The sequence below is a fragment of a genome, unplaced genomic scaffold (genome assembly GCF_019419815.1).
Source record: "Pyrus x bretschneideri cultivar Hongxiangsu unplaced genomic scaffold, Pyrus_bretschneideri_v1 Contig37, whole genome shotgun sequence".
Classification (NCBI taxonomy): domain Eukaryota; kingdom Viridiplantae; phylum Streptophyta; class Magnoliopsida; order Rosales; family Rosaceae; genus Pyrus; species Pyrus x bretschneideri.
In genome coordinates, this window is record NW_025999690.1 from 3849558 (window position 1) to 3873371 (window position 23814).

Genomic DNA, 23814 nt, shown 5'->3' on the forward strand with positions numbered 1-23814 from the left:
TTTTTAACCCTCATATAGTTGTCATGTATTGTTTGCGTGATCAAAATGGATGGAAAATTGGACAAAACTTTTTAAAATCTAACGTCAGGGGGAGAACTGGCTATTTATAAGAGTTCAGGGGTTATAGGCTAAAATCAAAATTCAAGAGGAAAATTGACTAATTATAAAAGTTCAGGGGATAATCGAACAAAATTAAAGTTCAGGAGAAAAACTGTCAGCTTCGTACAAATTCGGTAGGCAAATCAACAAATATGCCTTAAATATAAGCACCAATAGAGCAAATGTACATGGTCAACGGTTTTATTAGTTGCTGATTAGTTAGGACTTTCTTTCAGCCCACAGAGAGTTCAATCCCAAATCTCCCAACAATCTAACCCTCGTCTGCAACCAGGATCCTGCTGACAGCGGCACCGACTGTCCAGATTGAAGGCTTAACTAGATAGGTATGACGGGTTTAGTTTAATTTCCAATTTCAATTCATGTCTGTTGGTGTCATAATTTGATTTAAGATTAAGTTTAATTTTCAGTTTCAATTTCCAAAGAATTGCTGTTGGATATATACCCTGATTGGAATTCCTTAATTAAAGTATCTGAATTGATTAGTCTTTTCCAGTAGTTGTGATTTATGTCCTCAGAACCCCATTCAGCTCAGATGGGGGAATTGAGATGCTAATTTGAGGTGGGGGAGAGAGAGAGAGAGAGAGAGAGAGAGAGAGAGAGAGAGAGATGGAGATGGTGAGAGACGTGTTTGGCAACCCCATCACAACCGCAACTTTGGAGGGTATGCCAGAGTATAGATCTGAGTCTGGGGAAATAACAAGAATCGAAAGGGCACGCGCGGCAATGGTTATGCAAAAAGCCAGGGGAAAGGACTACGTGAAGGCACGAGCACACGCCGAGCATTTGAAGGACGAATCCGGTACAAAACTCGCCAATCTCGTCCTTATTTACAATGCAACAGGAGACACCGTTAGATGTGTTGGTCAGAAAGATTGGATTGGCCTCGACGTAGAGTACCCACCACTGATTGGAAATGGCCAGTGGGCTGCGTTTCTGACCGTCAAAAACCCCAGTTATAGTTATGGCTCTACTTCTGCTGTTGTGTATCGCGGCAAGAACGACGATGGTACCAACTGCGACTATATGCTGTCTTGGAGCAACCCGGCGAACAGGGATAAATGGGACAACGCGGTAAGTAGTGATTTTATCTGTATGTACATATTTGAAATTGAACGCATTTGATATATCTCATGGCATATTTACTTACAATGAATAAACTTGTAGTGATTGAGTCTTCTCACAATGATTTATCGAGTGTGAGCGCGGTTATCTCATGCTCATCCTCATTCCTGTACAATGCGTATGTGTGTGCAGGTCTGTACGCAGGTTCGCAGAACTAACCACTTTGACAATAGAGCAACTTGGAGTGAAATCTACAATCACTTGGATACTTTGAGTGAAATCTGCAATCACTTGGATACAACTCGCTCGTCCCAAGAGGATACATGGAATGGATGTACGTCAATCATCACAACTGACAGTGCTGTTTTTGCAGTAGTTGAGGGAACACTCACTTTGGAAGATGTCTGAGTTGATGCATTTGGTGTCATATGTTTCTGCGTTTTGGAAACTTGGAAGGCTAGCTAGGCAGGTGTCTGGCTGCTTACAAGGAATCTGGACCTCGTTGCGGTTGTCTTGTCGCTTGTCAGGAGCAGAGCAGTGGCGGAAATTTGCTGAAGTGAATGCCGATGGTGCTTGGAAGGATGGTTCTGCAGGGGAGTGGTGTTATTATTCGTGATAGCAATGGTTCTTTTCGTTCATAATTTACACTGGTCGAGGCTACCTAATGTAAACTTCTTCAATAAGATATTCGTGCATTAATATTCTTTGTGAACATTGATTTGAGGTTGCAAGTGAACTTTAGCTTTGTTGGTGACAAGCATTTGTCCATGCATCGAGGTTCCGTGCTTGAAATTCTCTTTCCGTAATTTAGATGAATGTAATGTAATTATCTTATTGTTTGTCGAAAAATATGAAATAATTTGAAGTTGGTACTTTTCTTAAAGGAAAAAAAAACATCAATTTGAGGTTAGTTCAATGCCTAACTAAGATTGATCAATTGTGTGGTTATGCCGATTTTCACTATAAAATCCTAGAAAATCTGAGTAAATTTTCTGACCCCGGAGAAAGCCAATAATTGCAAAAGTAGCTCCAGCCTCCCTGCAACAATTTCTAATCGGTGCCGGTACGAGCAGCAGCTCCACCCTTCCTCCGTTGGCGGTGACTCTCTCTCTCTCAGGTTCCGTTGATATGAGATGGCTAGGCCCTCCGCGAAGCACACATCCGCTCGGCTGCTGCTGTTGATATGCGTTGGTCTGCTGGGGATTGCTCTGATTGCCGATTTGCTCTGGGCTTCCTCTCCTCGCTTCATCCATTCTTATATCGACATTGCCGACAATTGGGCTCCTCCTGTCGGTATCTCAAAACCCAAAATCATTCCCTCCCCCAAAAAGACTAGCCAAGAAACCCCCCACCAAGGTATTGGTTTTGCTTTCTAGTTGTTGAATTCTTCATTTTTTTTTATGTGAATTCTCATCAGGGTTTTGTTCGGATTGTGGTGAAATGCGGGAATTTTTTTTTTTTTGGTTGTTTTGTTGAAAATTTTCGTGCTGGTTTAGGATTTTTCGGGTGAATTTGATCTTCGTGTTGTATCATTTGTGAGGAAGTGTGCCTTTTTAGTTTAATTAGTTGCTCGTTGAAGCTCGTTGGCAGTGGTGCTGCTTCGTTTGTACGAATGTTTTCATCCCGGAATTGTTTAGATTGGTAGTGAGTGTTCTGCAAAGGAATTGGTGCTTTAGTTTCTGGATGTGACAGTTGGTTGATTATTGAAGCTCGTTGATGGTAATTGTAAACTATGATTTGGATTTCGACGAGTTTATTCACTCCCATTGTTGCGGATTTATGTCTGCTTGATGTGAATTGAGACACGTATTATTCGGTTCATGAGAAATGGAATGCTTTTCGGGTTCCACATGAAAATGTAGGCAAAGCAAGGAGAAGATGTGTGAATTTAATAACAATTAAATAACAATTAAAGTTCTAATCAATCCTTGTTCAGCTCTGAATATTGACCATTGTTTATGTTACCTATAGGGGAGCATCAATGACAAAAACGATACTGCTCCTGGGAGAGTTTCATCAGCAATCTTTGCTGATTTGCCTGGACCAGAATTAAAATGGCAAAGCATGGCTGAGGCACCCATACCTCGTTTGGATAGAGCTGCTATACAGATAAAGAATCTTCTATTTGTGTTTGCTGGATACGGTACCCATTGATTATGTGAGAACATTGTTTTGCTCCTTTACTGAGTTTCAATGCACCATATCTTCAACACGAACACCTATTTTACTCACCCAGTTGGAACCATGCACTATTTACGAGGAACCACGCAATTACTTACAAGAAGCTTCAGAGAGCCATACCCAAACATAGAACAAAATCCTATCAACCAAAGGATAAATCTGGACTTGTCCTCTTATATAAGTTTCATCTTGTTATTTCTGATTGTTTCAGGTTGTATATAGTGATGTTTACATGATGGATGACGAAATGAAGTGGAAAGAGTTACCTCCTATGCCTAAGCCAGATTCCCGTTTTGAATTTGCTTGTGCTGTTGTCAACAACTCTATTGTTATTATTGGAGGCACAACTGAGAAGCACCCTGTGACTAAGAAGATAACTTTGTTGGTGAAATATTCCAGTTCAACTTGAATACACTGGTATTTCCGTTCTCCTCATTCTATTATACGACGGACTATATATGCTTAATTGTTTTACACATACACAAATGAACAAAAAACCAATCAACTGCAAGGCAGTCATTGTTGGTATGGAGGAGGGTTATACTACCACAATGGGTTCAACAGTTCAACTACCTCTTCCCTTTTCTTTTAGTTGCTCCACTTTTGCAAATAGGATGGTAGCTTGCATGTAGTAATTGATATAAATGCAGGCGCTATGTTTCTACAAACGAGCTATAGCTGATAACGGATCGTAAGTTTCTTTTGTTATCGAAATCTTGGCAATTTTTCTAATTTGTAGCGATACCTATTAGCCCTGCGCTCCTTATGTCCAAAGGGGTTGGGCTCTAATGTTTGTTTCTACTCTTATTTCTGATTTTCGATAATTGCAGAAGTGGTCAGTTCTTGGGAAACTTCCGTTTCGGGTTAAAACCACGCTAGTTGGTTTCTGGAATGGGTGGCTGTATTTTACGTCCGGACAACGAGACAAAGGACCGGATAATCCCCAACCAAAGGTCATCGGAGAGTTGCGGAGAACGAAATTAAAACTGAGCTCGTGATAGGTTCCTTCATGTTGATTCTTTGGCACAATTGTTTTCTGTCAGTCTAACCATTCGCCGTCTCGTAACCAATCATTCATTTATTAAGTTTTTGGATTAGAATTGTTCTTCCCTGTTGCAGTAAATTGAAAAATCACCTACTTACAGGCAATATTATGGACAGAGACTGTTACTGTATTTCTCATTGTTGTTCCAAGTTATGTAACCTTTTATATTAACTTGAGTTCCACGTGAATGATAGGGAATTTCAGTATGGTGTTGAATCTCTTCATGAGTCACGTAATTACTAAAGAGACGTTTGACACAACCGGTGACATTCAAGAATCTCTCATTGATGTATTTTCCTATGGTTTTTGTCCGCTGCTGGTTATTATTGTTGATGTTTTGGAAAAACGAAAGGAAAGTGACTTTCGCACCATTTTTAGCTTCATACACCCTTCTAATTAATCATAGCCATTGATTAAGTTTGTTTTATTGAGTTTGATGACTAAAAATCGAAAAGAGTGAAAATCAGTTTTTAAAATGAAAATGCACTTAAACATGTAGGGTAAAATTTAGGGAATTGTTATTGGCATTCCAAAAATCTTATTTTACACTCCAAACTTTCTATATTTGGAAAGAAAAGTACACTTGTGAGGAGTGTAGAATGAGATTTTTAGAGTGCTAATGGCACTTCCCAAAATTTAATTCAAGTTCTTTCATTAAAATTCTTTTATCATATCGAAAAAGTTTACCGTCAAGATACGTTGCTAAATTATAATTTCGTAACTAAAGTAAAAACGTAAACTATGCCAAACTACACAATTTTTTTAGTGAGTCTCTCACACCACCACACATGGTTATCAATCCTCACATGTAAAATATGTAGGGGACAATTATAACATTAGTGAATTGAAAACATTTAGGTGGACTGTCTCACTGAAAAACACTCCCCTACGTACAAGATACACACCCTCTTAAACGAGAAAACCTCGTTGCAGTCTATTGCACAGCACTATGCAGTAAAAAATGACGCACTGCAACAACACCAAGCAATAACCCACGACATCAGCAAACAGCAGCACACGGTAGCATCAAAAGGTAGTGCACGACAAGGAATTGTGTGACAAAAAAAATATCCAATTGTCCTATAAATAAGGGTCAATTGCTTCCTACTGCTATATGGACAATACACACCAAATAGCAATAGGAAAATCAAAAGAAGGAAGTACATTCCAACCAAAAAAAGGAAGCACATTCCAACCAAAAAAAGGAAGCAAATTCTAAGCAAAAAATGGCAAGGTGATTTCGGCCACAAGAGAGAGTGAAGGAAAGATTTTTGGAACCGCACATGGCACAAAGGATTGCTTCAGTTCTAAGGGAGCTGTTGCAGAAAGCAAAGAGCCACTCCGATTTGTATCATATGTGGCAGATTAGGTAAAATTGAGAGAAGCTGATATGGATCCCAGGAAATCAAAATATGGAGAAGATCTTGGACGTTGAATTCGGAATTCATCAATGGTATACATATAGTTTCAATTAATGTAAGTTTTCTATTTATACATATGTACATAGTTTAGAAAGTAAAATTTCCGAATCCGAGAATTCTGAATTTTCAATCCGACTTGTTACGAAGTGTTCCAAACTCATTCCAATAAAAAAAAAAAAAATTCCGAAACATTCCAATTATTTACTCAAATTATATATTTTCTGATCAATTTTTGTAAATTATTGTTTGTTTTGGAATTTGGATACATTTTTTTCAATATTTTTATGTCAAACTACACTTATATATTAAAAAAATAAGCATATTAGTATACCAAAAAAATAATTGAATTTATACATAAGAAAAAAGTTAGAGAATATTCAAAAGCTTATAAAATATATGATTTATGAATTATGTTCTGAAATTTCAAAGATTAGTCTGATTTTGAAATTTTCGGATATGCCGAAATATCAAATTTGATAATTGTAATCTGATCTTATCTGATTTGATTCTGATTTTTTTGGAACGGAAATCTCAAGCACAACATTGAATAAACCCCAATCAGTCGCCAATCAAATTCCAATTGGTACACAAATGTGGTCTTTCTAGTATTTTCCTATTTTTAGGATAGTGTATCACATACATTTTTTTCTCACACACCCATGTTAATTTTTGTCCATTGATCTTCTTCAATTGATTCGATCCGACGACTAAAAATTAAAAGAGATGTATGAGATGTAAAAATGAGTGTGAATAGCATCACCCTACTGTTTTTACTTTACGTACATTGGAATTTAAAACGCAGTGTTGTTCACAAAACTTATCATCCAGGACATATAACTCCATAAAACATACCAATTAATTGTTTGGTAACTTCCGTAAAAACTAATTAAATTTCAATTGGTGTGTGTTTCATGGGTTTGGGGATCGACTCGTTTACTAGAAGCAGTAGTAGTCATCGTCCTCTTGGTCAATTTGTATTTGACCATCCTCGCAATCTTGTAGAACCAGAAAGCGCTCACCAGCTGCAACCCCGCCGCCATTGCCTGAAGAACATGAACGGTTCAATGACATGTTTACTTACTTGGAATCGAAGTAACAATACCTTACTCAACGAGCAGTTCGAGGTAAAAGAAAAATACCTTGATGATGAACGGGTTGTTAGCAGACAGAGTCACATAGGTGAGATAAGGCCCGCCTACCATCCTCGCAACCGTGAATATAACTGCAAATAAAATCTGTACATGCAACAAAATACATTTATTAGGATTCATTTGATAACTATTTCGTTTTTAAATTTTATTTGTTATTATTTGTGCAATAAATAGAAGAAAAATACACAGGAGAAATGAGGAACGAAGAAGAGTCGGAGTTTCAGTAACTTACATCGGCTGCTAGGTTTAGATCGGTGTCTCTGTAACCAAGCTCTTTGAGAAGCTCCCTTATATGGAGGAAGGGGCTGGACAGCTCTGTTATCCACAATGCTGCCACCATCTCCGACCCACACTAACAATTTAGTACCAAATAAGAATATCATCCTTATCAGGATTCAGAATCAGTTCGGGAAAGCGTTATGAGTTATGACATGACTAATCTTAATTCGAAAGAACCATGCTTGGCTCATTTCTCTTTCCGTGAAATCACGGTTTGATACATAGCGAGAGATAATTTAGTAAAATATCAAGAAAATAATTTATTAACACATGTCAAAAATTAAAGAAAAACGTACTTAACATCTAGCGATCGGTCATAACCAAAGTTCTTAACTGCAGCACAAACCTTTTAGAATTGAATTTGAAAGTGTTGGAAATTATATATTATAATTAATATTATAATATTTAATTTGTATATGAATGAAAAATAAGAGTCATGTGTCATAGTTGAATTCAAATTCATGAGTTGCGTTTGTTCGTTGGAACTTTAGGTAATGGTCACAATGTTTCAAAAGAGGGTGGCTTGAGTTCTATATAAACTCAAACATCCCACATATCTAATGGATCGAAGAGAAGAGTTTTCTCCAATGTCTTAGTAAAAATCCGAGTTGTGTCTTGAGAGTACTGAATATATGAAGTTCGCTAGAGTCCAAAGATTGAAGTGCTTTGACTTCGGATTATAGATTGTTGAATCATGGGAGACGGACGCCTACTGAACTACAAGCACAAGAGTAAGGGTGAAATTCTATCTTTAGGACATTGCATTTATGCAAGCCTCAATCTCCAGGTTTGGTAGTTTTTCTAACTTTCTCTCTAATTGTTTATATTAATTTTGTAAATATTGATGTTGTGAATTTCTTTATAACTATTATTATTGTAATTCTTCTTGTTATTTTCATATTTTCTAATATTGCTCCAACAATCTAAAGACAGAATTTAATATGCAATAGTTAGAAAATATGTTTAAAAAGATTATGGGTTGTAAGACGTATATGCAGTATACGTAAGACAGCGAAGAGAAAAAGGAAAAAAAAATCATCAAACAAGTTGGAGATCTTCAAATCATTGTACGTGATGATCGTTATGAAAACATGACCTTTCGTTGTATTCCATGATAGCGTAAATGAAAAATTGCCACCTTCTTAAATACAAATGATTGACGGAAGATATCTAATTATGAGACTTCATATATATATTGATGAAGATAAAAGTAAAAAGAGAATGGATATTTTTGGATTTTGATTCATGCCTTTTGGATTGAATGATTTGATTCAAACAAAGGAGGTGTCTCAACAGCCTATTTTGGCGTTCCTGAAAATCAAGGTTCTAAAAAACGCTAGGCGCTAGTCAGGCGCCTAGGCAGCCTAGACGGATTTAGGTAAATTTCTTGTAAATAAGTACATATAAAAAATTATACTTGTATGAAATCCATGAATAAGATAATAAAAGAATGATAAAATACAAAAATAGTATCCAACAAGTGTTCAAAATTTAAAAACACATCAAACATATATGCTATATAACTTAAGACATTTTAAATGGTTATATCTTATTTTTGAAACATAAAAGTAAAAATCCCACCAAAAACCGGTCTGAAAGTTTAGCTTGTTGAGGTTAGGAATCATAAAGAGACAATTACGGAGAGGTGCATGCATCCTTCCTTCACCATTTCATAAAGCACACCACACTTGACCCCTCCCTTCCACCCATAGTCCCATCACTCAAATCAGCCTAGAGACTCCCAAACCATTTTGACAAAACCGAAAACTTTTTTTTTTTTTTTTTATTCTTTCCATCATTCAGATTAGCCTAGAGACTCCCAAACCATTTTGACAAAACCGGAAACTTATCACTCAGATTAGCCTAGAGACTCCCAAACCATTTTGACAAAACCGGAAACTTTTTTTTTTATTTTTTTTATTTTATTCTTTTCATCATTCAAATCAGCCTAGAGACTCCCAGACCATTTTGACAAAATCGAAAATTTTTCTTCTCTTTTATTCTTTCCTTTTCCTCATCGTCTTCGTTATCTTTATGTTTCCTCTTTTTCATTTCTTTTTTTTGTTTTCCTTCTATAAATTCTCCCTTCTTTTTTTCCTTCTTCTGTTTTGCGCTTTTGAGCTCCTCTTCTTCGGTTGATTTCCGAGAGGCAGTCGCAAAAGCTAAGAAGGTCGTGGTGCACAGAGAGAGGGAGTTAAAGCGGCGAGAAAGCTTTTACGATGCTAAGTATGTATTTGGAATTTCTTCCCAGGAAACTATTTCACTCCGCCTAGATTGCCGTGTAGACAGCTGCCTAAATGGATGTATATGTTTGCAAAGTAGTATTGTACTCGTGGTGGCAAGTTCATTAACTTAAATTTTAGTATCAATCAAATGGATTGATTTGCATATGCCATTTGTTTCCAGCCCATTTCAGACTAGGATAAGCTGGCATACACATAAATACTTGAATTTGTGCAAGAGTATTTGAGAAGCATATAGTGCTTGCATTTGTCCAAGCCGTTGATCATAAGAAAGATACAACGCTAGTATAATCAAATGGGTATGAGGGCCTGGAGGTTTTAATGTATTTCCTCTTCACGAAATTGTGTTTGGGGTTGTTGAAAAGATGTACCACTTGGCATCATCTAATGAAAGGCACTAGAATATGGTATAAAAGTTTTAGACACATACATGTTTGCAAAATTTGGAAGATTAAGTCTTCAAGTAGGTCCTTATTCGAGATACTGGAAGATTAAGTCTTCAAATTATCTTGCAAAATAAGAGACATTGTCTAACTACATGCAGGTTGCAATTAGTCAGAGTTGCAACCTCATAGAAAGTGTACATACACTTGCATGCCAGCCAAAAGAAGTGCTTTTCTCTTGCTAGTGAGGCCTGAAGGCCTAAGAAGATAGATAAAGTCTATCTTGGTTGTTCCCTACTTTTTAAAGTAGAAAACGTGATCAATTTAATGATAACATTAAAAGAAACTACAACTATGAAAGAATTGTGGGGGTTGGTTAAAAGTAATTTTCTAATTGAACAACATTTAAGATGTAATATCTTGTAATGAGTAATTGTTTAAGGTATGGCAATGTTAGAGATCTTCTTATAAATACTTTAAATGTGGGGGAGTTTACCCAAGTGCGTAGTGTTAGCAAATTACTTAGTAATTAAGTCCTAATATAATTTTGAGGACTTGATATTTCAAACAATGTCAAACAACCATTCTCGTATGAAATATAATTTCATAAGATGGATTGTGTACACCATTAAAAATAGTCAACCTAGTAGTGGATCCAATTATTAAAGGTCAGACTAGAGAGTAAGTTAATCATTGAAGGGAACGAGGTTAAAGCTAAGATAACTAATGAATTAGCCGAACGGAAACCTAACTTAGTTGATTGGAGATCCCATGGTCTAAGTTCAATAGGCAAACTAGTTAGGCATGATTCAAAGAAGTTAATACACTATATACCTCATTCCTATGATGGAAGAAGTGTGTTGTCTGCAGACGTTTTAGGTTGTATAAATATACTTAATGACAGTGATATCTTATAAATAAGAGGAATAGAACAGACTATTCTTAATCAGTGGTCAACTATGTGAGAGTAGAAGTGAGTCGCTTCTATAAGTATGAGATGGCTGGATTATCTAAAGCTCTCATGAATCTGGGATTTGTTCATAACCAAAATGAACACAACAGTATGAACCGGAATATATTAGGATTAGTGATGTATGTTGCTTATTGTCTCGGTTTACTGCTGCGGTAAACAATTCAAGATTACATATTCACTGCGTCACCAAGTAAATCCGATAAGTATTCACTTGGGTAAGTTCAAGTCCAAAAGACACATCTAACGATGCATCTCTTGTCTGCCTGTACTCTCAAATTCTTCCTACTTTTTCATTTATGTGGGGGATTGTTGAAAATTATATATTATAATATTTAATTTTTATATGAATGAAAAATAAGAGTCATATGTCATAGTTGAATTCAAATTCATGAGTTGCGTCTGTTTGTTAGAACTTTAGGCAACAGTCACAATGTTTCAAAAGAGGGTGGCTTGAGTTTTATATAAACTCAAACATCCCACATATCTAATGGATTGAAGAGAAGAGCTTTCTCCAATATCTTAGTAAAAATCCAAGTCATATCTTGAGAGTACGAAATATATGAAGTTCGCCAGAGTTCGAAGATTGAAGTACTTTGACTTCGGATTATAGATTGTTGAATCTTGGAAAACGGACGTTTACCTAACTACAAACATAAGAGTAGGAGCGAAATTCTGTCTTTGGGACATTACAATTATGCAAACCTCAATCTCCAAGTTTGTTAGTTTTTCTAACTTTCTCTCTAGTTGTTTATATTAATCTTGTACACATTGATGTTGTGAATTTCTTTATAACTATTATTATTGTAATTCTTGTTGTTCTTTTCATATTTTCTAATATTGCTCCAACAAAAAGAACATCTCTAAAACCTAACAGAAATTTCGGTTGGGCTGCCTAACTAGGGTAGTTCTCACATCAAATAAAATTAACATGCCGTCATGTGTTACATATACTCTCATAATTTGTAAAGTAAGCACTCAAACAGATGTTTAACAATACTAAGGGAAATAATGGTGCTATCCACACAGCCTTCTCAATTTTTCAATCATTACATCAAATTTGAAGCAGATCAATTACAAAAAATTAAAAATGGTGTGTGGGAAGTAAAAATTGGTGTGAAAATAACACTTTCTTATTAAAAGTGACAGGGAAGTGCTATCTAGTATTCACACATCTCTTTTTACCCTCACAACTTCTGGTCGTCAGATTGAATGATCAAATAACAAAAATTAACAGAAAATGTGTGGAAAGTAAAATAAATGTGTGAAACCCAAAAGGAAACTAGTTTACCTTTTGGTAGGAAAGGCCAGCTCCAATGCCAACAATGCTGACCAAATGGTGGAAGAAATTATCAGGATTGAATTTCTTATCAAAGAGGCAACAAACCAGATCGTATATGAGATACGAAAGGCTCGCAGCCAGTGCTTTCATCTGCGTATATATTATGGTCAACCATTCACAAACGTTATCGGTTGCTTGATAATCATTTCATTTTCAGTTTTTAAAACAAACAAAAAAAAACTAATTATTTTAGTTTTCACAACTTGCGTTTTGAAAACTTTTCGGTTTCAAATTTTATTTTCTGAAAACAAAAAACAGTTGCCAAACCTAAATAGTTATCAGAAGCTTCAAATTGAGCTACTCTCATTGAGCTCTCTAAGTGTTTTTATTTTATCTTATAAAACTTAAAATTATTATTCCCATGAAAAAACAAAACAAAATACCTGAGGAGGAGAAGAAGTTGAAGCCAGAGGGCACATAGGGCAGTTCCAGTCTTTAACAGAGAGGGAAGCTAAAGTGACAGCCACAGCTGCATGAACTGTGGAAACAAGGCGGTTGCAGAAGTCGAACGATCGCTTCGGAAACATCCTTCGTACTAACAGAAACCCCGTCGTCCATGAAATCACCCCCAACACCACCACCCTTGCAATTTGCTCCTCCATCCTCCTCTCCTCCTCCCTCTCTTTTTTTCTGTCTTTTTTTTTCCTTCTAATTTCTAACAAATGAAAGCATAAAATGTTTGATGCTGGAAAGCTTTTAATTTGATTTATGAATTTGTTATTGGTTGGAATTTCATTTAGTTTTAGAACTTTTAGTAGTTGGATTTGAAGGCAATGGGAGGAAAGTAGGTCACTTGCACCAAACTTTATATTAAAATTAAATGATATGACTACCAGAAAATAAGTGAAGACAATTTATTTATGGCTTCCGTTCGTTCGTTCGAATCATACAAATTTGCTGACATTAAAAATGATTAATTCTTAATTAATTGTTAGTTGATCAAAATCATCGGTGTAAGATAGTCGTGAGGCATTAGCTGGATGATTCTTGTTTCAGAACATCCATTGTATTCCATGCACTGCATATATGTACCTCTATCAAGTGTAATAATACAATTAATACAATTATTTGAAAACTTAAAAAAATTATACCAATCAATTGTATTATAACACTTAATATACCGAAATATGTTCCCGACATACTAAAAAGTGTCTCGCTTAATATTATTTGTTTGTAGTCATTATTCTACGTTCATGGAATGAACACACTCATCAACTTAATTAAAGCTTAATTAGTTAGTCACTTTGTTAACTATAATTATTAAAATGAGTGAAAAAAAAAAAATTCTTTTGATACAAGTTTTACCCAGTAGGTGAATCGAACTCATAACTTCGAATATAAAGGTAAATGCTCCTTTAACTAAATGAGTTTCAAGCCTATGTACAACAGTGTACCTCCTTGTTCCTCAAGTTGTATAATCAACCAATTTCCTCTATACATATGTCATATTATAACCATTCAGTTCTGTAATCTCAATTTATAGATCATGTATGCAAAATATCTATCAAATTGAACATCTTATATTAAATATATTATACACGTATCAAACAAATCAACAATTTGACCGGCACGGAGTTCAGACCTCAGAACCGGATGTTCATCGCCGGAATGGGTTTCGTTGGCCAACGCCTGGGGCGAGAGCTCAAGAACCAAGGATGGTAATTAAATCTTAATTACTTCTGGTACTTAATTTCACAGTTCATGAACTGAATTTCAAATTTAGGGTTTTTAATTTAAGCTTAAATGTTGCTGTTATTAGGGACGTCTCTGGTACTTGCACTAGCATTAACAAGAAGAAGAAACTTGAGGAAGAAAGAAGCTTTCAGATTTACCTTTTCGATGCAAATGAGCCAGAGTACTTCTCAATTTTTTTTAAATTTAATATAAATTTTTTTAATTTTCTTTTGCTTTTTGGTTTATTTGGGAAACCAATATCTGGATATTGTTCAGTGTGATCATCCTTGATGCTATCAAGAATCATACCCACATGGTTGTCTCCATTCCTCCTGTTCCCGGCATCGGTGATCCGGTATGATTCGTTCTAGCACAGTTAGGTTAGGAGATATTCGAAACTGGTTATCAAGTTTAGTGACAATTTATAGAGGGAGCTGTTATTGGCAATCCAAAAAAGATATCTTGCACTCCTCTCGTAAAAAGCTACGGGATGATTGTGCATGAAGGAGTGCATAATGACGTTTTTAGAGTGTTAATGACAGTTTCCGTCTTTAGGGAACTAATGTTGGCCTTGCTTTTGTAGATGCTGCTTATGAACAAATTCTAAGGACAGAACTTGTGGGTGGAAAGCTTCAATGGCTTGGTTATCTGTCATCAACTAGTATGTATGTTTTCGTTGTGAGATAGATAAAATGTGGTCGACAAGCATTCATATTATACACTTAATCAGAAAGTGAATTCTAACATTGCGATTTGACTCGAATTAGACTCATTATGCATCTCGCTTGTTGCCCCCTTTCATGAGAAGTGACAATGTTGCATTCTCCATTTCATCAAAATAGTTGTGTGTGGGTTGTTTTCTCTCATGCTCACCAATGTTAGTTTTTTACTATGGAATTGCTTCTGCTAGGTGTTTATGGAGACACTGGCGGTGCGTGGGTAGATGAGGAGTAAGTGAGTGCATCTAAGTTAACGACTTTGATATGCAAACTACTGCTCAGCATAACAAATTGTCCCAGAAACTTTGACTATTATTTGGCAGTTATATCCCAAACCCCACAAGTGAGTCGGGCAGGTTAAGGTTAGCAGCTGAGGAGGGATGGTTCAATTTCAGCCAGAGTCTTGGCATCTCAACACAAGTATTTCGGCTTGGAGGGATCTATGGTCCTGGTAGAAGGTTGTGATAAATTCAAAACCATTATGTTTAAATTCTGTCTTTTCTTTTCACTCTATAATTATAGGAAGCCTTCCCTGTTTCTGAAGTTTCAAAATTGAAAACACATCTCTTCTTAGCAATTCAGTGTCAGATCTCTGCTCTAATAGATAAAGTTTTCGCTTCTTTCTCTAGCTAAAAGTTGGGTTTCTTGCAAACTATTTTCTACAGTGCTGTCGATACAGTAGTCAAGCAGGGAGCTTTATCGGAGAGTCAGAGAATGAGAGGACATAAGCGGTTCACATCAAGAGTTTCTGTTGATGATATTTGTCAAGCAATTATGGCCAGTACATGTACACCGTCATGCAGGTTGGTTCTGAGTTTCATTTTTTCTTAACTTTGTTTGATTTTTTTTTTTTAAACCATTTGTTCTAAAGGTGTAAAACATAGTTTAGATACACTGAAATGATAGACTTTAAAATCGCAGGCGGGTTTACAATATTGTTGACGATGATCCAGCCCCAAGGGAAGAAGTATTCAAGTATGCAAGGGACTTGGTTGAGAAAAAGTGGCCTGGCTGGATCAAACAGCCTTCAGAGCAAAAAGAGTCTTTGGTTATTGCTAACAAGAGAGGTTTACGGGGAGAGAAGAGAGCTTCGAATGCTCGCATGAAGAATGAACTAGGAGTGAGGCTGCTACATCCAAGTTATAGGTCGGGATTGCAGAGTATTATCGAGCAAATGGATAGCCCTTTTGAACACGGCAAATTGAATTCATGAGTAGCGGAAGCGGAACTCTCCAAACATCGAACTTTTTGCTCTGTTGTTTTAAACATTTTTGGATGAAAATTTAATTTCCGGCAACCTTGTTTTCGTTGTTTGACAATCTACTAAAAGAATTGATCTTTAAATCAACACACTCCATACACGTTTTGTTCTTAACGAAAGTTATGTGCATGCATTGTCACTTGTGGCGGCCAAACGGCTCTTGTGCTCTCGCACCACACATTTTAACCGTTACGTGCAAAATTCATCACACGTGAAGGAGTGTGTTCTCGAATTGAGTTTTTCCAAGTCTAGGAATTACTCCTTTCAGAACTGACTTGGGCTATTGCCATTGAGCTACACTTTGCTCAACTCTCCAAACATTCAAAAACGGGCCGGGTTTATCCTGATCCATATCCCAGATCGTCAGCCTCGGTGGTTGTCTACTTGGGAATCGGATTCTCTGAGCTTAGGAGGCTGAGCTTCCAGAGTAAAGAATCTGAACCGTTGAAATTTAATCTAACGATTACAAACTAGAGATTTCTTTAAAAAGTAATAATAATTACAACCGTTGAATCAAATTTCAATATCCCGCATAATTTGCTCTGGAGTCTCGGCCTCTAAGCCCAGAGGGGATCCGGTTCCGTCTACGTGTCTCTCTATCTGGCTCTTTGCTTTCTCTCTCCATTCAGGCTGCACTCTTCGGAACAAGAGACGGTGTCTCATCTGTTCTCTACCAACAACAAACTAATCGGAAAACCCTAAAAAAATCGATTGAAGCGGCGCAATCTTAAGCGGGTGCTGTGATCTGGTTCCCCAGCTTCTCTGTTCTGGGTAATTCATCATATGAAATTAGGGCTTTTCGGCAACTGGATATTTAATTTCTGGGATTAAGTTGTTTTTGGTCCCGGAAGTGAAAATTTAGGGTTTTTGAATTTAGGGTTCATTTCTTTTTCCTTTTTCAAGCTGAGAGATTTGTGCATGTTTTGTATTTACCGGGCTGCATTGTAAATTAGTAACCGGAGAAATTGGAGAAAAATCTACCCCTTTATCTGGATTATGTTTTCGACTTGTGAACTTGGGTTTTATTTAATCAGGTACCTGGCTATGATTCCGAATGGATGCGCCATGCCCGCCGGGTGTAGTTCCGTGAATTTCGGAGAGTGTAAGCCATCGATTTCTGGTGGCCCTGTCTTGTCATGTGCTTCCCGTTTTCCGATTAAGGCGACTGTGTTTCCATGCGTCAGGTCATGGAGAGCTCGGCAGGAACGTAAGTCTCTCGGTCGTATATTTCATTGTGAATGTCCTGGTTGTTTAATTCCGGTATGAAAAGTACATCAGTGTGTAGCTCTCAATCCTATCTCTGTTAATGTGCTTGACACACACTTCACCGGCTATCATTTACTGACACAAAAATACGTATCTGCTCAAATAGAATTTGACGTATCATTTGCCAAACCAATGTTGAGTTGAGTGCGGGTTTTGATTCGACATCTATTTTGTCCTAGTTATGCCACTTTTGAACCCCTGTGCTGCATCGAGCCCATTTTTCAGCAGGGGGCATGGTAGCTTGTTACGCACAATCCCTGCATTGAAAAGTAGATACGAATCTCGAATGGCTCCTCAAGCATCTAAGGATGTTCCATACAGTTTTCGGTTCCCTCCAATGACTAAGAAGCCAAAGTGGTGGTGGAGGACATTAGCCTGTCTCCCCTATTTGATGCCCCTACATGAGCCATGGATGTATGCTGAGACAGCGTATCATCTACACCCTTTCCTGGAGGACTTTGAATTCTTAACATACCCGTTCCTTGGGGCCATTGGGAGGTTGCCCAGCTGGTTCTTGATGGCATACTTTTTCGTTGCGTATCTGGGAGTTGTGAGGAGAAAGGAATGACCTCATTTCTTCAGATTTCATGTGGTGATGGGCATGTTGCTGGAGATTGCCTTGCAGGTGATAGGGACTGTGAGCCGTTGGATGCCGCTTGCTGTCTACTGGGGTAAGGTTGGGATGCACTTCTGGACGGCCATTGCATTTGCTTACCTTTTTACCGTGTTGGAGGCCATACGTTGTGCTCTTGCTGGCATGTATGCTGATATCCCCTTCGTCTGTGATGCTGCATATATTCAAATTCCATATGACTAACAGAGTGAACGAAAGCACAAGAGAAACTCATAAAGAATGTTGTTTTCGCATTGTTTGGATTTTGTTGTACGAGATGAAAACTTTTTTGCCGAAGCAGTTTTTCGAAAATCGACATTTGTGTGTGGGCGGTGTCAGTGTGTAACATATCGATGAAAAATTAAGGATTGATATGGAAAGGGGGTGAAATGCAAATTTTACCCTATATCGGCGAGATGTAGGAAAATTAATGAATATCGACTATATATATGGATCCACCACACAAATTTTGCCAGAACTCATTGCAAATTTGGAACTTTTGAATTTTTTTTTTTTTAAAAAAAGTTCTCTAATTTAGACTAAATTTGAATGAGTTGATATACCCACTCATTGCAATTTTCATAATTTTTGTTCAAGGGAATTGATATTAATATCAATATTGACAAGTTTCCCTTTACCATAGTGGTAGAAATGTGTTGAGCTCTTGCATGACAACGTGGGTTCAAAACTCGTCAATGGTTAATCTAACAATTAATCTAACAAATTCTATCATTTGACAAAAAAAAATATCAATATTGATATTTTCACCTATATCCATACTTTAAATGTCGAATGTGGGCAAGCGGCCTTTTATCATAGTGGTGGAAATAAGTTGAGCTCTTGCATAACGACGTGAGTTCAAACTCCATCAGTAGCTAATATAATATTTAATTTAACAAAATTTATCGTTTGATAAAAAAACAAACCCCTGACTATGGGAGGGTTGGGGTTTGGGCTGATTTGCATCTTGATATCATGAATGGACCACTGGCGACCAAAAGCATGAAGTGTGGGCCTCAATGTAAACTTCATACCTAGCGGCTAGCGGTTTGGTGGAGGCAGAGAAACTTATTTGCACCCAGAATGTAAAGGTAAGAGTACAACTTGGATCGGGGCAACCTGAATGTAAAGGTGGAGGCAGAGAAACTTATTTGCGCCTAGAATGTAAAGGTGAGAGAACCTTTTTTATTTTGACCTTTTCAAACCTAATTTTTTTTTATACCCACCCAATAACTTCCCAAGCCAGCAGCCCAAGTTTTCTACCTTTTGAAAGTTAATTTTTAACGTCATTTCTCTTCTCCCCAGTATCCTTCGCCAGTCCTCACCAGCGGCTACCACCACCACTCTCTCCCTCCTCCATTTTATTTTCTGTGGATCCTTCATCATCATTTCCTTTGCATCCATTGATCTCTCCTGCGCGTCGCACCTCCATCCCCACACAACCACGATGCCACAACCAAAGAACAACCAGCTCACTACGATATCTGAAGACGCCCTAGGATTCTTGAGATTGGTTCACTGGGCACGGGGAGGTGAAAGGGAGGCAGGCAGAGAGGTCTAGGCTTGTTGATTTGAGTGGCAGATTTGGAGTTTTTCAGGACTTAGATGGGATTATAATGGGTAGAAACTTGTATTCCGGATTCCTCCTTTGTCCCGGAACTCAAATGACACCTCCTACTCAGGAGTTCATTCCCCCAAAATTCGGAATTCAATTCCTATCTTTCAAGTAGACCTAGGCCTGGCAATTTCTGACACGACCCGATAACCCGACACGACACGACACGAAATTAACAGGTGTTTGGATCGACACGATAACGAATCGGGTCTTATCGGGTAACCCGATAAGCACCTGTTAAGATAACGGGTCGGGTCGGGTATACACGTGGGTAAACACGATACACGATAAGCAGAATATTATTTTTATAATTTTATAACCCCTAAAAAAATATTGTAATAATTATATACATTAATTTTACAATTTTATACCCCTAAAAATTATAATAAATATATATATATATATATATTAAATTAACTATAAAATTTATAATAATTATAATAATTATATATACTATAATAATTATACCCCCAAAATATTAAGTCTATCTATACTAATTATATTATATATATATATATATATTAAATTTTATAAAAATTATAATGCATATTAATTAATAATTTAATATGCATGATCATGCATTTGCCAACTTGCCGTCCTTTTTGGAAAAAAAAATGGAGGGAAAATGAAAATGTTAAGAAAAGTTGAAAATAAAACAAAAAAGTGAGGGAATTAGGGAAAGATGTTGGAGGGAAAAGTGAAAATGATAAGAAAAAGTTGAAAAGGAAACAAAAAAAGAGAGGGAAAAATGAAAATTAATAGAAGTGGTGAGAAATTTTTTTTTTTTTTTAAGTTATTAACTTTTTATCACACACATGACTGTCATGACATATCTCACTATTTTTATAATGAACACGTGACACGTGATGTATGTACTATTCCGTGTACCAGTCAATTATAATTTATACGTACAAAATAAATAGATTTAAATCTACTTAATAAATATATATATATACACACACACACACACGGAACTTGATTGATGGCATACGAATTCTCCAAAACTAATTTCAACGATCCAAACCGTCAAAATTGTTTGTATATGCTTGGAGATCATATCAGCAAAAAATCACAAAAAAAAAACATTCAGAGATCAAGTAACGGGACAAAGCTTTTCAACGGTTATAAACGAAAAATCACGATTTAACGGTTATTTTAACTCCGATTTTGATGATTTTTTATAACTACACTTCTTGACCCTATATGAATACAATGAATGAATTCGATCTTCAATTTAAAATATTTACACAAGTGGATACCACAAAATCTTATGTTATACTTAATAAAAGTATAAATAAACTCTAAGTGTTAGTCAATCTATCGTTTTACGAATTCTCCAAAACTAATTTCAACGATCCAAACCGTCAAAATTGTTTGTATATGCTTGGAGATCACATCAGCAAAAAATCACAAAAAAAAAACATTCAAAGATCAAGTAACGGGACAAAGCTTTTCAACGGTCATAAACGAAAAATCAAGATTTAACAGTTATTTTAACTCCGATTTTGATGATTTTTTATAACTACACTTCTTGACCCTATATGAATTCGATCTTCAATTTAAAATATTTACACAAGTGGATACCACAAAATCTTATGTTATACTTAATAAAAGTATAAATAAACTCTAAGTGTTAGTCAATCTATCATTTTACGAATTCTCCAAAACTAATTTCAACGATCAAAACCGTCAAATTTGTTTGTATATGCTTGGAGATCACATCAGCAAAAAATCACAAAAAAAAAAACGTTCAAAGATCAAGTAACGGGACAAAGCTTTTCAACGGTTATAAACGAAAAATCAAGATTTAACGGTTATTTTAACTCCGATTTTGATGATTTTTTATAACTACACTCCTTGACCCTATATGAATACAATGAATGAATTCGATCTTCAATTTAAAATATTTACACAAGTGGATACCACAAAATCTTATGTTATACTTAATAAAAGTATAAATAAACTCTAAGTGTTAGTCAATCTATCATTTTACGAATTCTCCAAAACTAATTTCAACGATCAAAACCGTCAAAATTGTTTGTATATGCTTGGAGATCACATCAGCAAAAAATCACAAAAAAAAAACATTCAGAGATCAAGTAACGGGACAAAGCTTTTCGACGGTTATAAACGAAAAATCAAGATTTAACGGTTATTTTAACTCCGATTTTGATGATTTTTTATAACTACACTCCTTGACCCTATATGAATACAATGAATGAATTCGATCTTCAATTTAAAATATTTACACAAGTGGATACCACAAATCTTATGTTATACTTAATAAAAGTATAAATAAACTCTAAGTGTTAGTCAATCTATCGTTTTACGAATTCTCCAAAACTAATTTCAACGATCCAAACCATCAAAATTGTTTGTATATGCTTGGAGATCACATCAGCAAAAAATCACAAAAAAAAAAACATTCAAAGATCAAGTAACGGGACAAAGCTTTTCAACGGTTATAAACGAAAAATCACGATTTAACGATTATTTTAACTCCGATTTTGATGATTTTTTATAACTACACTCCTTGACCCTATATGAATATAATGAATGATTTCGATCTTCAATTTAAAATATTTACACAAGTGGATACCACAAAATCTTATGTTATACTTAATAAAAGTATAAATAAACTCTAAGTGTTAGTCAATCTATCATTTTACGAATTCTCCAAAACTAATTTCAACGATCAAAACCGTCAAAATTGTTTGTATATGCTTGGAGATCACATCAGCAAAAAATCACAAACAAAAAAAACATTCAGAGATCAAGTAACGGGACAAAGCTTTTCGACGGTTATAAACGAAAATCAAGATTTAACGGTTATTTTAACTCCGATTTTGATGATTTTTTATAACTACACTCCTTGACCCTATATGAATACAATGAATGAATTCGATCTTCAATTTAAAATATTTACACAAGTGGATACCACAAATCTTATGTTATACTTAATAAAAGTATAAATAAACTCTAAGTGTTAGTCAATCTATCGTTTTACGAATTCTTCAAAACTAATTTCAACGATCCAAACCGTCAAAATTGTTTGTATATGCTTGGAGATCACATCAGCAAAAAATCACAAAAAAAAAAAACATTCAAAGATCAAGTAACGGGACAAAGCTTTTCAACGGTTATAAACGAAAAATCACGATTTAACGGTTATTTTAACTCCGATTTTGATGATTTTTTATAACTACACTCCTTGACCCTATATGAATACAATGAATGAATTCGATCTTCAATTTAAAATATTTACACAAGTAGATACCACAAAATCTTATGTTATACTTAATAAAAGTATAAATAAACTCTAAGTGTTAGTCAATCTATCGTTTTACGAATTCTCCAAAACTAATTTCAACGATCCAAACCGTCAAAATTGTTTGTATATGCTTGGAGATCACATCAGCAAAAAATCACAAAAAAAAAAAACATTCAAAGATCAAGTAACGGGACAAAGCTTTTCAACGGTTATAAACGAAAAATCACGATTTAACGATTATTTTAACTCCGATTTTGATGATTTTTTATAACTACACTCCTTGACCCTATATGAATATAATGAATGATTTCGATCTTCAATTTAAAATATTTACACAAGTGGATACCACAAAATCTTATGTTATACTTAATAAAAGTATAAATAAACTCTAAGTGTTAGTCAATCTATCATTTTACGAATTCTCCAAAACTAATTTCAACGATCAAAACCGTCAAAATTGTTTGTATATGCTTGGAGATCACATCAGCAAAAAATCACAAAAAAAAAAACATTCAGAGATCAAGTAACGGGATAAAGCTTTTCGACGGTTATAAACGAAAATCAAGATTTAACGGTTATTTTAACTCCGATTTTGATGATTTTTTATAACTACACTCCTTGACCCTATATGAATACAATGAATGAATTCGATCTTCAATTTAAAATATTTACACAAGTGGATACCACAAATCTTATGTTATACTTAATAAAAGTATAAATAAACTCTAAGTGTTAGTCAATCTATCGTTTTACGAATTCTTCAAAACTAATTTCAACGATCCAAACCGTCAAAATTGTTTGTATATGCTTGGAGATCACATCAGCAAAAAATCACAAAAAAAAAAAACATTCAAAGATCAAGTAACGGGACAAAGCTTTTCAACGGTTATAAACGAAAAATCACGATTTAACGGTTATTTTAACTCCGATTTTGATGATTTTTTATAACTACACTCCTTGACCCTATATGAATACAATGAATGAATTCGATCTTCAATTTAAAATATTTACACAAGTAGATACCACAAAATCTTATGTTATACTTAATAAAAGTATAAATAAACTCTAAGTGTTAGTCAATCTATCATTTTACGAATTCTCCAAAACTAATTTCAACGATCAAAACCGTCAAAATTGTTTGTATATGCTTGGAGATCACATCAGCAAAAAATCACAAAAAAAAAAACATTCAGAGATC

At 35.5% G+C, this 23814-nt stretch overlaps 4 protein-coding genes and 2 pseudogenes across 6 annotated transcripts in view; 5 read left to right on the plus strand and 1 right to left on the minus strand.

The window, feature by feature from the left end:
* The first annotated feature begins 299 nt into the window (after nt 1-299).
* On the plus strand, nt 300-1939 carry LOC103966858 (23 kDa jasmonate-induced protein). 2 transcript variants are annotated; one of them, XM_009380077.3, is made up of 3 exons: nt 300-443; nt 617-1191; nt 1375-1939. In XM_009380077.3, the coding sequence occupies exons 2-3, from the start codon at nt 727-729 to the stop codon at nt 1588-1590; spliced, it is 681 nt and encodes a 226-aa protein (XP_009378352.2). In that variant the 5' UTR covers nt 300-443; nt 617-726; the 3' UTR covers nt 1591-1939. The 2 variants fall into 2 exon arrangements, with proteins under 2 accessions (XP_009378352.2, XP_009378350.2); XM_009380075.3 differs by having other exon boundaries at nt 302-443; nt 614-1191.
* LOC103966854 (23 kDa jasmonate-induced protein) overlaps nt 338-23814 on the plus strand; it is a 33512-nt gene continuing 10035 nt past the window's right edge. The window contains exon 1 of the mRNA XM_048563901.1: nt 338-685. The gene's annotated coding sequence lies outside the window, so the exon portion shown is untranslated. The remainder of the gene's footprint in view (nt 686-23814) is intronic.
* On the plus strand, nt 2395-4468 carry LOC103966883 (annotated as a pseudogene).
* LOC125468312 (TLC domain-containing protein 5-like) lies at nt 6378-12814 on the minus strand. 2 transcript variants are annotated; one of them, XM_048563899.1, is made up of 5 exons: nt 12581-12814; nt 12147-12287; nt 7213-7332; nt 6969-7064; nt 6378-6872 (listed from the first exon to the last, which is right to left on the minus strand). In XM_048563899.1, exons 1-5 carry the CDS (start codon nt 12797-12799, stop codon nt 6723-6725), a joined length of 726 nt encoding a protein of 241 aa, XP_048419856.1. In that variant the 5' UTR covers nt 12800-12814; the 3' UTR covers nt 6378-6722. The 2 variants fall into 2 exon arrangements, 1 of the variants encoding a protein (XP_048419856.1); XR_007250689.1 differs by having other exon boundaries at nt 6732-6872; nt 6969-7051.
* On the plus strand, nt 13749-15942 carry LOC125480907 (annotated as a pseudogene).
* Nucleotides 16463-18208, plus strand: LOC125468314 (protein TIC 20-I, chloroplastic-like). The gene is made up of 3 exons (XM_048563910.1): nt 16463-16622; nt 16886-17058; nt 17297-18208. The coding sequence occupies exons 2-3, from the start codon at nt 16896-16898 to the stop codon at nt 17683-17685; spliced, it is 552 nt and encodes a 183-aa protein (XP_048419867.1). The 5' UTR covers nt 16463-16622; nt 16886-16895; the 3' UTR covers nt 17686-18208.